The sequence below is a fragment of the Acartia tonsa genome, chromosome 11 (genome assembly GCF_053477335.1).
Source record: "Acartia tonsa isolate MP-2025a chromosome 11, ASM5347733v1, whole genome shotgun sequence".
Taxonomy (NCBI): Eukaryota; Metazoa; Arthropoda; class Copepoda; order Calanoida; family Acartiidae; genus Acartia; species Acartia tonsa.
Window position 1 is genome coordinate 3,806,038 of NC_137270.1, and position 17,179 is coordinate 3,823,216.

General features: G+C 32.9%; 2 protein-coding genes across 2 annotated transcripts; both read right to left on the minus strand.

The window, feature by feature from the left end:
• Nucleotides 1-478: 478 nt before the first annotated feature.
• Nucleotides 479-9,872, minus strand: LOC145332471 (uncharacterized). The gene is made up of 7 exons (XM_080177472.1): nucleotides 9,822-9,872; nucleotides 9,402-9,487; nucleotides 5,164-5,220; nucleotides 4,148-4,231; nucleotides 1,535-1,607; nucleotides 940-994; nucleotides 479-612 (listed from the first exon to the last, which is right to left on the minus strand). Exons 1-7 carry the CDS (start codon nucleotides 9,870-9,872, stop codon nucleotides 479-481), a joined length of 540 nt encoding a protein of 179 aa, XP_080033598.1.
• Nucleotides 9,873-14,217: 4,345 nt separating this feature from the next.
• LOC145332472 (uncharacterized) lies at nucleotides 14,218-15,967 on the minus strand. The gene is made up of 4 exons (XM_080177473.1): nucleotides 15,956-15,967; nucleotides 15,508-15,749; nucleotides 14,943-15,002; nucleotides 14,218-14,338 (listed from the first exon to the last, which is right to left on the minus strand). The coding sequence occupies exons 1-4, from the start codon at nucleotides 15,965-15,967 to the stop codon at nucleotides 14,218-14,220; spliced, it is 435 nt and encodes a 144-aa protein (XP_080033599.1).
• Between the last annotated feature and the right edge of the window lie 1,212 nt (nucleotides 15,968-17,179).

A 17,179-nucleotide genomic window follows, 5' to 3' on the forward strand; every position in this document is an offset into this window, starting at 1 on the left:
TATATGATAGTCTTTCTTTCAAAATAACTATATGACAATTTCTGTCTTAATGTCTTGATGAATGTCTTGATGTCCCTGTGTGAATGACTTATATTATGTTTTTCAGTCTGAATGACTGTCTATCTATCTGTCTGTCTGTATGTCTATCAATCTGTCTGTCTGTAAGCATATTAATCTGTATGTAAACATCCCTGTATAGGCTAGCTGAGTTAGCAAAGATGATTTTTATTCTGCAGTTACATTCGTCAAACGGCAGCAACTGCAGATCCTGTTTCGTGGGAAAATATACTTATCCTTTTTTATATGTAACCTGATGATTGTTTGTAGCTAAAGATCTCGCTAACTGCTAGACCAATATGGTTCTTCATTATAGTTATGCTTTTTATAGGTCTTAGGGAGGGTTGTAACTATTTTGTGAAATGTTAGCAAGGTCCTTCGGCCCCTCAGGGCCAACAAAATGGTTTAGTATAATATTTTTTTATTTAATATCCGCGGAAAGCTGTCTATAATACGTTACGATAAATAACAATTTAAAAAAATAGATTTTCCCCTTATTTTCACAGATAGCCTCTCCTCTGAACAGCTGGTTGAGCCGCAGTCCTACATTAGCACCTGTGAGAATAATTGATAAATTATATTCATAGCGGATAAAAGGGGTAAATAAAGCATGTAATACGGACAGACCCTGTATGTAAAGAAGTTCTTAGCCCCCCTAAAATATAAATTGCAGAATTTTTTTTATAATTTAACATTTGGGAAGTTGGGGGTTGGGTTTCTTCCCTCCCTAAATATTTTTTTAGGGAAATACTTTATATTAATTCCCCCCTCCCCCCTCAAAAAAAATTAAAATCCTGATTTTACCTCCCCCCTCCCTAAAAAAATTCTACAAAAAAAGCTTGGATGTCCTCGGTAGCCATAATCAAAATATTGAAACCATACCATCAAATATTGTATTCAAGTGTTGGTAATCATCAGATGAACTTGTTCCATTATCCTGCAAGAAAATTCAATTAATTGACGAAGCCCAATCTGTACCACTTTTGATTCCTGTGACGTCATATAATGAGGGAGATGAAAGGAGAAATGGGAAAGAAAACCCCTAAAAAAAAAATGGAGAATCCCTCATTTTTATTACGTCACAGGAATCAATAAATTAGGCTTAGCTTAGCTTCTGTAATATATATATAATACGTGGATAATGTGATCAATTAAGGTTAATTTTGTCTTCAATTTAGGTGTTCAGATATTGGTCATTATGATCTTCCATGGTAACGGGAGGGGAATGGATAATTACTATATTAGCCAGCTGGGAGAAAATGTTGACAGGATTTGCGAGAATCTCTCACAATATCCACATTTTCTATATCCATTGTTATAGTGATATGATGTCGAGTTCAAGTATCCATATGTTGACTAAAAATTTTAATAATCAGTCGTAGTTTATCCAATTCAACTTCTACCTGGCTCTGTACAAATGGAGATTATAACCAAACAGCTACTTGTAAAGTAGCGGCGCTGCCTAACAATGTTTTACCTGTGGTAGGGCTTCCAAAATTCTATAGGCCTCATCTTCGTACATAGATTCACGCGTTTTCCACATAGTATACCTAAACAGGGATAATTATGTACATAAATTCCCGGGTTTTCCACATAGTATACCTAGACAGGGATATTTATGTACATAAATTCCCGGGTTTTCCACATAGTATACCTAGACAGGGATAATTATGTACATCAATTCCCGGGTTTTCCACATAGTATACCTAGACAGGGATAATTATGTACACCAATTCCCGGGTTTTCCACATAGTATACCTAGACAGGGATAATTATGTACATAAATTCCAGGGTTTTCCACATAGTATACCTAGACAGGGATAATTATGTACATCATTTCCCGGGTTTTTCACATAGTATACCTAGACAGGGATAATTATGTACACCAATTCCCGGGTTTTCCACATAGTATACCTAGACAGGGATAATTATGTACATAAATTCCCGGGTTTTCCACATAGTATACCTAGACAGGGATAATTATGTACATAAATTCCCGGGTTTTCCATATAGTATACCTAGACAGGGATAATTATGTACATAAATTCCAGGGTTTTCCACATAGTATACCTAGACAGGGATAATTATGTACATAAATTCCAGGGTTTTCGACATAGTATACCTAGACAGGAATAATTATGTACATAAATTCCAGGGTTTTCCACATAGTATACCTAGACAGGGATAATTATGTACATCAAATCCCGGGTTTTCCACATAGTATACCTAAACAGGGATAATTATATACATAAATTCCCGGGTTTTCCACATAGTATACCTAGACAGGGATAATTATGTACATTTATTTCCGGGTTTTCCACATTGTATACCTAGACAGGGATAATTATGTACATAAATTCCAGGGTTTTCTACATAGTATACCTAGACAGGGATAATTATGTACATAAATTCCAGGGTTTTCCACATTGTTTACCTAGACAGGGATAATTATGTACATAAATTCCAGGGTTTTCCACATAGTATACCTAGACAGGGATAATTATGTACATAAATTCCAGGGTTTTCCACATAGTATACCTAGACAGGGATAATTATGTACATAAATTCCAGGGTTTTCCACATAGTATACCTAGACAGGGATAATTATGTACATAGATTCCCGGGTTTTCCACATGGTATACCAAAACAAAGATAATTATGTCCATAGATTCCCGAGATGGGTTCTTAAAAGATAATGCCGCGTTTTTCGACATTTTTTGTGCTATGAATAACAAGCGCAGCATTCGTGAAATCTAAACAGAGTATACAACTTAAGAATTCAAAATTTTGAAATTATTATTTTAGCAATTTGTATAATGTCTAATATAGCTCTAAAAAGATATATTAATTAATATGCAGCAAAAATGGATTTAAGATAATTTGTTTCTCTTTTATAAAGGCTGTACCAAAAAAAGCGAAATAATTAAATAAATAGTTTTATACTCTGTTTAGATTTCGCAAATGCCGCGCTTGTTATTCATAGCGTAAAAAGTGTCGAAAAAGCGCGGCATTATCTTTTAAGAACCCATCTCGGGAATCTATGGACATAATTAATTCCCGGGTTTTTCACATTGTATACCTAGACAGGGATAATTATGTACATAAATTCCCGGGTTTTCCACATTGTATACCTAAACAGGAATAATTATGTACATAAATTCCCGGGTTTTCCACATACATAGTATACCTAGACAGGGATAATTATGTACATAAATTCCAGGGTTTTCCAAATAGTATACCTAAACAGGGATAATTATGTACATAAATTCCCGGGTTTTCCACATAGTATACCTAGACAGGGATAATTGTGTACATAAATTCCCGGGTTTTTCACATAGTATACCTAGACAGGGATAATTATGTACATAAATTCCCGGGTTTTCCACATACATAGTATACCTAAACAGGGATAATTATGTACATTTATTTCCGGGTTTTCCACATAGTATATCTAAACAGGGATAATTATATCCATAGACAGCGAAGCATTGGAAGTTTGCAATAAAATGTAATAAAAACTTTTAAAAATAAATAGAATTAATAAACTGTAACTTTAAATACAAAAAAACAAAACTAGCAAATCCACCCCCCGCCCCGTAATCTTTTTTTGCTCGTCATATACCGGTTCACACATAATATACCTCATGAACCATGCAGAAAAATCTCTGCAAAAAAAACATTTTACCATCTGGCTCCTAGATTATTTGTAGCACAGAAACCGTACTTATATTACAAAAAATACAGTTCATAGCGGTTCTAACGGTATGCGTAACATTTTTCTACTATTAATACAAGCTGCGCAATTTGAAATTAAAAAATGTAGGCATCTCTTTTTGCAAAATATCTTCTCTAATTTTTAGTTTTATTTTAAAATTTACTAGCAAGTCAAGTTTTACATCAGTTGGAACACGTAGCTCCGTAACTATACGTAGCAGAAAAATCGTTCTTATATTTCCAAAAAATAGACTTCTTAGCGGTTCTAAAGGTATGCGTAAAATTTTTCTGCTAATAACACAAGCCGCGCAATTTCAATTTAAAAAAAAGTCCGCATTTTTGGCACACCCTTTAGCTACATTAGTAAAACTCTTACTTTGGTAGCCAGAGTTGGTCTTGATTCTTGAATGGAATCAAATTTCCCATATAGGGCTGTGTCCTCAGATTATAGAACGTCAACCTTGAAAATAGGTTTATTATTACTTGGATCTTATGTGGTAGGCGGCATACGGACAAGCCTTTTCCAGAGTATGCGATGCTCCGTGTTTATCAAATAACACCCCGGCACTAATCCCAGCTTATCACAATTCTGTCCAGCCCCTTTCTGGGCATTGTCTACACATCTACCACACTTACACCAGATTGTCAAGTTCTCTAATAAAATGAAACTTATAGCAGACTAAAATAGCAATATCCTCAATCAACCCCTTTACCCTATCCCCTCCCCTACTACTGGATGAACGAACTAAACAATAAACGACAAGGGAAAAATCAACCTTTATTTCTCCTGTCATAATATCGATGAATAATCTATATCCAATACCTTAATATTATTTAATTGGTGTTTAATGATACTATGTCAGGCGCGTGATGATAATGATACATATTTAGTGATTGATTTATGGATGTTTTCCTGAATTAAAAAAACATGGTTGTTTCCCTAAAAGTTCCAAGTTGAGCACAGAAAACCCCCACAATCTCCTCATTTCGAATTATTTTTTTGTGTGTTTATGTTTTACTAAAGGTCAGATTAGGTTAGGTTATATTGGGTACAGGTTAACATCCCCTTGAAATTTAAAATGAGGCCTGCCTCCCCTTTTTTTTACCTCCCAAGGGCCCCCTGGTAAAATGAATAAGAGACCATCAATGATTCTGTAGTATAGATGTAGATACAGATGACTACCTCCCTCCTGTTTTCCAATGACGCTTTTCGTCTGCTAGCAAATTGTTTTCTGCTACTTGGCTGTATTAATATTCCTCACACCATTAGTTGATTTTCAAAGACCCAATTGAGAGTCGGCACAATGGTATTGCGATTGGGAGATACAGTTATTTGACCCCTTCCCCCTCTAGTGTTTTACTCTATTTTTTAAAAATTACAATAAATGCTACCTGGAATCTTTCCATTCAGAATTCATTAACAGGATGATATTTAGATCTGAACCATACCTGTAAAATAATCATGTTTAGGTTCCTAGAAAGGAAGGGCTGTTTATTACACTAGTCCCCAAAGTTTTATGAAAACGTTTTCTTATCCGTTGGCTTAACAACTTTGAGGACTTTTAGTTGGTTCATTAAGTTGAGTGTCTAAACGTTTTAACCACTAATTATAATCTACAGAAGTGAATTTTTTTGTATCATCATTGAGGATGTACATCAATTTAACGGCCATTGGCTTATCCCTTCAGATCCTTTAGGTTTCATGAAAGTGTTCAAGTAATTCTAGGGGTCTATTTATATCTTAGATAGTGGTAAAAAAAGTCTTGGGGCGGTTTCAAGATATTTTTCTACCCCCTCTGTGTCCCTTCAAATACAGAGCTCTCATATAAAGTAGTACGGGTTTTTTGCTTGAAGCCAGCTCATACCAATAACGAAATTAATTCGGAAAAAAATCACGAAACCTATACGTGTTTTACAGCTGTCGTTGGGGGGCAACACATCGTAAAATTGACGACCTCTCCATTTGCCCCCCAAATATTATTTTAGATTTAATTCCCTTGTTGGTTATACCTTATTCCTGGCTTGAAGCTAAAGATCTCAAAAATTGCTGGTTCAAATTAGTTGTGCTTAATAAGTTGGTTGGGTTGGTTTAGGCTATTTTCCTGACTTCCCCCGCCCCGCTAGGGGTGGGGAGGGAGGGGGGAGTAACTAGTTTAACAATACGATGATATAGGTACATATCCATATATATTTTATCAATAGGGTATGTTTATATTTCTTATAAATTACCTCTTATATAAAGTTATTCATTTTTTGTAAAAAAAACTTTTAATTTCTTTTTTGTACATAATAATTAAGTAGATATTTCCTATTAACTAAATAAATATGCAAGAATTGCATAAAGTATGAATTTCATGAATACATTCATAACAAGTTCAGCTGTATTCAAAATTAAAACATTTTCATAGTAGGTAATAATAAATATAATGTCTGATCAAAAAATTATTTATGTCTAAAAAATTTAGTATTTATGAATAATTGTTAAATTAATTATTTAAACTTTCTACTTTTGAAATAAATAGAAGATAAGAAGGGGAAAAGTTTTTAGTTTGTTTCTCTAATTAATTAACCCATCCTTTTTAATTTAAAAAAAAAAGAGTGGGGGGGGGATATCAGTATTCAAAAGGCACTTTGCAGCAAAGAATTAAAAAAAAGAAAATGAACAAATTAACAATAATAATTTTAACATTATTGTATTTTTTGCACACTTTTTTCAGGGATAAATATTAAAAACTGAAAAAAGTACATTACAAAATAATTAAATCCTTTTTTTTTATTAGAGCTAAAGTGCTTTGTTATTTTGTATCATAATTACTTTTTTTTATACATTTTAATAAGAAAATATAAACACTTCACATCAGGAGGGTTTTATTAGGACTCTGCAGCCACGCGCCAGCCGGCTGTAAACATCAGGAAAATCAACCGTTTACAAATTTAAAAATCAGCTGGGAGTATAAAACTAAACTAAATATGGCAATCCCTCACTTCGACATTATTTTTTAGCACCGTCTGCAGTCCATTGCTGCCGTTTTTCGCTGCTGCTTAATTGTTCTAAACTTACGCTTGAAGACATTGCAACCAACGGTATGAGGATATCTGCACACAGCACACTATATTATGTTTTATTATTGATCTATTATTGATCCATTGTTGATTTATTATTATCAATTATCTGACATTGTATCGGCCTGGCAAGCGCCAAGTACACCAGAGGGTTAACAACCCTTAAAGGGTTACGCCACCTATCTGGTACAATGTCGCATGGGATTCAGCAAGAAAATAAACCCCGAACCACTTCATTATGCAATCTACATTTTCTGGATATTTTGTCTATGGTAGTCCATAAGTGTACAGCTTTACAGTACATTGTTTCTATTTGTTAAAGCAACACGTATGATAAAAGAAAAAGATTCTTTTTAAAGTAAAATGCTTATATTTCAATCAAAATCTATATATTTTTATTTTTTACCGATCCACGTCATTATGCAAATCAAAAGAAAATCAATGAGAAAACGTTTGTTTTGCACTTTTCTCCAATTTTAAAAAATGATTCTGATAAAATAGCAATATTTTAAGGGATTTATGCATTAATTATAATGAAAAACAGTTTAAGGTAGATTTTATTGATTTTTCGAAATAAGAAATAATTGAAAAAAAGAAATTCTATCCTTATCACTTTAGAGGACAGCTGCTGACCCCCAGTCTTATGGATGAAGCTAAATACATGTTAAAGATAAAAATTACCCTGAAAAGTATACAAAAATGTTTTTTGATGTGTTAAAAAAATCCATTTTAAAATCTTGATTTTGAGGATGATGGCCTTTAAGATGCTCTTACTGGTGGTGAAGGTGAGCTAAATGTTATCTAAGTACATGACCATTACAACAACTTGTCTATTAACCTATGTACCATTTTTTGTAGTCATAGCAGCCTCCAGTGGAGCCTCTCGACATGAAATATAACCATTATCTAAAAACTACATTATTTACTTTATGAATTTTAGTAATTAAAATTGCATTTTTTTTCTTTTTTAATATTGCCTGGCTGGAGGCTGCTATGACTACAAAAATTGGACCATAGTTCAATATATAAGTTTTCTTCAAGGGCATGCACTTTGATAACATTTAGCTCACCATCACCACCAGTAAGAGCATCTTAAAGGCCATCATCCTCAAAATCAAGATTTTAAAATGGATTTTTTTAACACATCAAAAAACATTTTTGTATACTTTTCAGGCAAATTTATATTTTTTACATGTATTTAGCTTCATCCATAAGACTGGGGGTCGGCAGCTGTCCTCTAAAGTGATAGGGATAGAATTTCTTTTTTTCAATTATTTCTTATTTAGAAAAATCAATAAAATCTACCTTAAACTGTTTTTCATTATAATTAATGCATAAATCCCTTAAAAAATTGTTATTTTATCAGAATTATTTTTTAAAAGTGGAGAAAAGGGCAAAACAAACGTTTTCTCATTGATTTTCTTTTGATTTGCATAATGAAGTGGATCGGTAAAAAATACAAAAATATAGATTTTGATTGAAATATAAGCATTTTACTTTAAACAGAATCTTTTTCTTTTATCATATGTGTTGCTTTAACAAATAGAAACAATGTACTGTAAAGCTGTACACTTATGGTCTACCGTAGACAAAATATCCAGGAAAATGTAGATTGCATAATGAAGTGGTTCGGGGTTTATATTAATAATTAAGCTGCATAGTCTATGACACAGAACTAGGTGGAGAAGTAGTTCGGTCAATCCTGTGCCAGGTGCCATCTTGTTAATTTACTACTATGTTATTGTGCATCACAAGAAACTAATATCTCAAAGAATTCAAAGAAACCGCATAGTAATTTATTCATATATGTTGTACCAATTAAATAAAATAATATTAACATATTGTACCTATCTTATCTTACCCAAAAGGGTTTGAATTTGAGGCTTAGTCGCGGCTGAAGCGCTGCTGCCGAGCCCTGGGTTTTAATTATCCCCCATAAAACTTGGTTATTTGTTTTCTATTGCGAAAGTATTCATTTTTTTTGCTAATGATTATAACTTTCCTTATTTCATTAAACACTGAAACTATTTTTGTACATTTATAACTATTTGTTTAATGTATTTTATTAGAAAAAAATTATCAGAAAAAATAAATATTCGTTTTGACTTTAGTGGTGATTCTACTTTAAAAAGCAAAGTGGAAAGGAGGGAGGGGGAAGGGGCATGGACTTAAAATTACTCCGGTAACCAAAGTTTTATAACCAGGTTATCTTATTCGTTGGCTCTAAAACTTTGGGTACTTTATTTAATTCTTATTGATTAGTGTACAATCTTTTCAACCAATAATTTTCTATCTGAAGAAGGGGTAATTTTGTTTCATCATTGAAGCGTTGTATCAATATATTGTTCATTGTCTTATCACTAAAGATCCTAAAAATCAAAACTACGTCTACATGTATTGTCATGCCCTTGCAGAACGCATAAGTTATAACACCGAGGCTGTAATTTAAATTAAAGACATGTTCTTGAAATCTTTGGCTTCAAATCATTGTAGATTTTATTAAACCTTGATTGATTGTTTCAATATTTCAACCAATCATCAGAAGGGGTAAATTTGATTATTCTTACCTTTTAATTTCATTAATTGCAAGGATGAATTTTGATATTTTTATCTGAAGAAAGTTATCGCCGACTGGTGGGGTGGGGGAGTTGTCCTGCAAAAAAATAATTATGTTAGAAGATATTTTTAAGGGCTCGACGGCTGCAAGTCAGCCGCCTGTAAGCCACAGGGAATAGTTATTTCTTTCATCGTTTATAATAAGATGCTAGACATAGTTTTTTCGTATTGATGAGAACCGGTTCCTATCCACCGGATTCGAATGACACCGGTAACCAAAAGTATACAATTTAAAAAAAATTTCTAAACCTAAACCAAAAATGCCAATCCTTCTTTCATAATTCTTTTTTAAATCTACCAAACGGCTTTAAATTTGAGGCTTAGTCGCAGTTGAAGTGTGGCTGCCAAATCCTGGTTATTTTACTGTTTACCTTCGACTTAAGTAAAGCATTAGATATACCTCCATTTGGAGGAGAGGGCATGGTTTAAAGGGGGTTGGATAGGGGTTATCTTTATTTTAGCCAGCTGCGAGCATCAATCACCAAAGTATATGAAAGTCTGGTGCAACATCCAAGTTATAATATTTTTTTTAATTATCAACACTTTCACTTTTTAAAAGTTTTTAATGGATTTATATTTTTATTTTAACTCCCTCGCAAAATTACGCCTTAAAGTATTTTCCAATATAGTTTATTTCTAGAGAATTGGTTAAATATTAAATTTTAATCATTTACACATTAACAGGTAAATATTTTAAAGAAAAAGTGCAAAGAAACTATTTTTTTTATAATTTGTATCAAGTTTCTAAGGACAGGAGGCCCTAGATAACAAAACTGGAATTATTTTTTATTTTAATATTCGTGGAAAATTGTCTCTAATATGATGATATACATGATATTTCCGTACGTCTGAAAACCGAATTTTAATTGGTTACGAAGCCATACTAAAATATTATTTATTCATAATTCTGAAAAAAGTAAATATTTGAAAAAAATGCAAAACACCATCAAATTAACCTTTAATAGTTATTTCTCGTATCGTATTATAAACGGCTTTCCGCGGATATAGAATGTACAACTAGTTTTAATCTTATGATTGTACATTTCTATATTCGTAGAAAACTGGATATAATACGATGCTAGACATAGTTTTTTCGTATGGATGAGAACCGGTTCCTATCCACCGGATTCGAATGAATACGAGAAAAATAATTATTTACTTAATTTTTGATAAATTTTACTATTATGTAAGTCATTTTAATCTTTGGGAGGAAAGCAATAAAACAACCTAAAAATAGGATAATTCCATCAAAGGACCCGGGAAAGGCTTTCCCAATCGGTTCAGTGGTTAAAAATCTCTTTTCACTTGCCTTCATGTAAGCTTTGGGAGTTTCAACCAAATCACAATCTGTTTCATCTGAGTTGTCATCACAGTCCTGTTTTTGGTCACATCTAAAAAAGTTTGGGTTGGGCCGGATATCCGGTGTGGCCGGATACCGGACATTGAAACTATCCGGCCGGATATCCGGCCACACCGGATATCCGGCCCAACCCTAAAAAAAAGTTACTTGTAATTCAGGGATCTAAAGCCATTAATCGATAAATTGATGTACATTAACAATGATGACACACAAAATTACCTCTTATGTAGATTACAATTAGTGGTTAGGTGTTTGGAGACTAAAAAATGAGCCAAAATTTGATAAAATGTTTTAAAGCCAACGAATAAAGAATAAGAATAAGACTGATGGCTAGTGAAATAAACAGCCCAATGTCCCCTCCCTCACTGATTGAAAACCCTCGTTTATCTCCCTCAAAGTTTTAAAAAATACATTAGATTACCACCTGTCAAGCTTGGACGTCCTTGTACCCTCCCCCCTTATTTTCAATAATTACAAAAAAAAGCAGAGGGAATATTTGTATTAACAGTAATGTTTTGGCTATTCATAGAATGATTAGGTACAATATGATAAGCAATGCATCACTATAGTCAAATATTTTCCAAATTATATTCTATTTCTTTAACATTAATAGCGCAGGTGCTCTATATGCTATGTTCGTCTATCTAGACGCTTTTTCAAGATCCGCTTTATTATCTAAGGATGCTGTCATCCTTGTCTATAATTTATTTAAACCTAGTACATACATGATACCATTATAGTTATTTATTGTTGCATCGTATTATAGACATCGTTTAACGTATAACAAAATGAAAAATTATTAGATTAAATACAGTTTGTTATGCTTGTGCTTACAAAACTGGTATGATTTTTAATTTAATATTCGTGGAAAATTTTCTGTATTACGATTCTTATATACATGATATTGCATTATGGCTGAGAACCGGTTCTAATCCAGCGGATATCAATCGGTTTCGAAGCCATGCTGGAAAAAATATGTTTATGGTTTCTGATTTATATTGTTTGCTTATACACAATTTATTGCATATTTTATTGAGTGTTGGAGAGCTGTATATTTACCAGGGCTCAGCAACCGCGCGTCAGCCGCGACTAAGACTCAAATTAAAACCAAGTTGGGTGCTTAGAAAATTTTGTTGAAAAGATGGATTCCCATATATGGGTCTCGTTAGACTTTTAACTGATTGTTAAAATTGTAAAAGATTGATTTCCGTAAGGCTTACAGGCGGCTAAAGCGCGGCCGCCGAGCCCCGATATTTACTTGCTCTTCTATATATCATTACATAGTACAAAATAGTACACGAGAATGGTTTACACATGGAACATGAGGACATTGGAATGTAAATAAAACTAGTAACCATAGTTTTATAACCACATTATCTTTTTAGTTTGCTTAATACATTTAATTACTTTTCTCGTATTCATTCGAATCCGATGGATAGGAACCGGTTCTCATCCATACGAAAAAACTATGTCTAGCATCGTATTATATCCAGCTTTCTACGAATATAGAAATGTACAATCATAAGATTAAAACCAGTTTTTTTAGCCGGTGCTTCCGGCACCTCGGGGCTAAAAAAACTAGTTTTAATCTCATAATTGTACTTTTTATATCCGCGGAAAGCCGTTTATAATACGATGCGAGAAATAACTATTCTTGTATTTTAATTTGTCGATTACAAACTAGTAATATACAAACTTTTCTACCAATAATTTTATCTACAGAAAAGAAAATTTTCTTTATAATAATTGGGGATGTATATCTATTTACCGTCCATTGTTATATCCTTCGGTTTACATGATTATATTTATTATCAAGTTTTGTTTATTTATTAGACAATCTATCATACAAAGTAGCTTGATGTCTGTCTGTCCGTCCGTCCGTCTGTCCCTTAAGATCTAGGTAACCACTGAACTGATTGAATTCTTCTCTTCTGGAAATATACCTACTGGTTCTGTGGTGGTTTTAGGCTATTTTCTTGGGAGGGAAGAGACACCCACTCCCCCAAAAAACAAAAATTACCTCTAAAACTTTTCTCTCTCTAAAAGTTCAAATTAGTGAGGGCACCTACAATTTTTTATTTATTTTTTAATTACTTTTTGGGGCAAAGCCCCTAGAGGCTAGGGGCAAAGCAACTAGTAATATAAATAGGAAACACTTTATTATATTATAAAAATCATAATGAAAAGTCCAAACGTACGTAAGCTCCTTAGAGTGCCTATAAAGAACTTCGTCTAAACGACCGTTTAGCCCTCTAATTGTATGTGGAACACAAATGAACATTTTAGACAGAAATGTGGTTTTGATATTGAATTTGAGGCTAGGTTAGGTAAAGTAATAGTTATAAGAAGAGGATAGAAGGACAAGAGCCATCTGCAGGGTCTAGAACTCTGGAGGGGTTAGGTTTGGTGTTCCAAAAGAGGTTTGAGTGAAAGCAGAGGTGGAATAAAATTAGGGTCGCTGCATAAATTTTCTAAAAATCCTACAAATCACATAAAAATCTACAAAAATTAAATAAAAACCTTATTTTAATAACCCTATGATTTTATTTAATTATTTTGTAGATTTTTAAAAGCGAAGCTTTTCTATAATTAGGGTCGGTCCTTCCGTACGTCCGTCCGTCCATCCGTAACGGATAGCTTGTCCGTACGTCTATTTTCAACATGTTGATTTTTTTACTTTTTTAACAACAAATTTTTATGTGATCTAATCATCCGATTGATCTGTTTTTTGGTATATTGATTCCTGGGACAACAAAGTATAATTTAATCAGCGAAGCAACTCTATAATCAAGTTCTAATAATGTTAGTATGTCCATAAACATTATCCTGAATCAAGCAGTTTTTCAACAAATTTACTTACAATTTTGCTTTAACTCTTATACATTTATATTATGATCATTCAGTTCTGACACTCTACAAGTGTTAATGTCCGTTTGTCCTACAGTTTCAGTGCTTCGCTTTTATGGATGTTGTCATCCTTGTTTGTATGATTTTGGAGAATTTTTCACAAAAAAAAACAATTTTGTTCAAGCAGCGATGCAGCGACCCGTATTTTTTTTAAAGAGTTCACCTCTGTAATGTATAAATACCTTAATGATTTATCAATGCATAATCCATTTTTACAATTGTAATGTGTTTCATTACAGGCATCCAGGGTTAGGTTCAGAACAACGTTAGATTCCACCTTAGTCAATGGATATATAATATACGTGGATATTAAGACAGGGGAAAAATTGTCGTCAATCTATTTTGTACCATAGATCTCATTTATTGGTCAGTTCATTCATCCAGTATGAGGGCAGGTGATTGGATAGAGGGGTTGAATGGGAGGTATTCTTATTTTAGCCCTCTGCGAGTTTCACTATATTAGAGAACATGAAAATCTGGTGTAACATCCAAGATATATATTATATCCATTCCTTAGTCCAGGATCTACTCCCAAACGGATACAGAGATTCTTCTGTTATGTGGGTGCTCAGTAGGGTCTGGTTGGTTAGGGTGTTCACCAGCTCCCAGGTAGAGTTACCACTTAAAAATAAACAACGATGACAGTATCCATAAGTAGCGAAGCACAAAAAAACATCGAATTGACAAACTTACAGAGGGCATTTGTCTAGTTGTAATAAGATAGAAAGTTTATAATAATAAATTAAAAACAGACAGTGATATGAAGAGAAATAGAGGGAAAGAAAAAAAGATAATTTATAAAAGAAAAAATTACAAAATAAGAGGAAAGTATATATAGATGTGGCTTCACCCCTGTCACTTAAAAATTTTTGAGAATGGGGTGTTCACCACTTTAGAAAAATAGCTTAAAAGATATCAGGGGCAGTAATGTGCAAGCGATTTTAAAGGACAGACGAAAAAACATTGTTCTACTTATATTTAGTAATATTTACATTGCATGGATCTATACGAGTAAGAGAACCAGTTCTAGAGCAGCATTTCAGGCAAAAAAAAGACAGAAGAAAGAACAGACAGACACAACTAACAATAGAATATCGAGTCACCAGGGACCGTGATTCTGCAAATAAGTTCCATTAGAAATTAATTAAAAGTTGGATATTTTTTGGAGGGAAATCTTAATCCCTAGTCCATGAGAGATGAGTATCACAATTGGAAATAATCATACCTTGCGATAATTCTGTTCCTCTGAATGCCTTCCAGAATGAATCTATTTTCTGCTAAATTTCTAAATATCAACATCACTTACAACTTACAATTTTATCAATTAAAATGGAAAGGAAAATCAACAAATTTAGATTAAACAAGGATGACAACATCCACAAAAACAAAGATTTAAAATCAAATAGTAAGATAAACAAACATTTACACTTAGAGTAGAGTGTCATAACTGAATTAGCCCAAAGTCTAAACAAATTTGTAAGTAATTTAGTTGCAAAATTGTGTAATTACGGGATACTCTATAAAGACACACTTACATTTGCATTACTTGATTATAGAGATGCTTTGTTGTCAAAATAGTTAAAAAAATAATATTTATAAAAATAAACCTACGGGCTGGTAACGATTCTAGAATTGATATGCTTTATAAATTATACCTAACTGTTTCATGACTTGACATACCTAAATAACAGACAGGAGCTATCTGTTACGGACGTACATTTGGACGTACGGCCCGACCCTAGGTATAAAAAGGCATTGCTTGAAAAATATTTTACGTTTAAATGATGTGCCTGGTCCAAAAGTATTCTCTATCAATATTCAATTTATGTAAATCTCCTCTTAGTTTGAGTTTCAGCAAGGCTTCAAAGTTACAGAATCCACAAAGCGCGGCCTCACACGATATATCAACAAACTTCCTTGTGGCAAGATCTAGTGCTAGACAATTTTCTATGTCTTCACCGTTAGGTTCTCCTAGTCTCCAGTTATCTTGAAGCTCAAGGTTGTTATTATCTAAATCTACGAATACTCCTTCCTGAACAAAGATTATTGATTTGAATTTACATGCATGAGGAATGGGACAATGGGATGTTCATAACACTAGTCCCCAAAGTTTTTAATAACGTTTTATTATTTGTTTGCTTAACAACTTTGATTAAGTAACATTTCAACCACTAATTTTAATCTACAGAAGGGGTAATTTTGTGTATCATCATTGGGGATTTACATCAATTTACCGGCAATTGGATACATAAGGATAAATTCACTTTATAAATAATAATTTTGTTCCTGAATTTGATCCGTGAACCCGGCCCAGACATACTTGCCACAGCTGTTGCCCAATGTCAGATTTCCCACTCTGCTAATCATGTCTTGGCTGCCAATTGCCAAATTGCTTCCTATAACAACAGATCTATATTATAGATGTATATAGAGACAACTAACTCCCTCTTTCGTCTGCTTCTAAATTATTTTCTGATACTTGGCTGTGTTAATATAAGCGACACTGTTGGTTGATTTTCAATGACCCAATAGGAAGGTTGCACAAGACGGTTGCGATAGGGAGATATAGTTATTTAATCCTTTCTCGCTCTAGTGTTTTACTCTAATCCTAAAACAAGGAAAATCCTTAAGTAGCGCAGAATTGACTTTAAACTAAAAGAATAGAGGGGGCACGAGGTATATGTAACTTTGCCCACGGGGTGGGGACCCGGTGCCGACTCTGTATTTGGTTGGAAAAATATGAACACAGGCAAATCCCTACAAAAAAAAAAAAAAAAAAAAATTTGCTAGCAGACGAAAATGGTTCCTCCACTTGGGTCAGGTATTTGTTTAGATTATACATCTATACTTATACATTTATTGTATTGACAAATTTGGGTTGGATGAAAAAAGAAGAGTAAACTGTTATTTAAAAAATGACAGTTGGTAAAATTAAGAATATATAGCAGAATGAAAAATAATACATGTTTAAAAAATCACGGAACCTTATTAGCTATACTTCTTTTAAGTTGTTACTAAAAGACAGACAGACATATACTAGTCATAGAGTACGTACACTTATTAAGGTATTACATTTTGTATCAAAGTTATATGAAGTTTAATAATTTTCTCTAAATCTAATAATAGTTATTTCATATTATATACAGCTTTCCGCGGATATAGAATGTATAATTATAAGATTAAGACCAGTTTTTTTTAGCTCCGAGATGCCGAAGGCAGGGGTGAAAAAAACTGGTTTTAATCTCATTATTGTACATTTTTATATTCGTAGAAAACTGGATATATTACGATGCTAGACATAGTTTTTTTATTTGTATGGATGAGAACCGGTTCTAATCCACCGGATATTAATTGGTTTCGAATATATTCAAGAAAAGAATTCCTTTAAAAATTATCATAAATTATATTTTTAACATAAGTATAAGGACTAGAAAATTATTAATCAAATAAAATTTACTTATT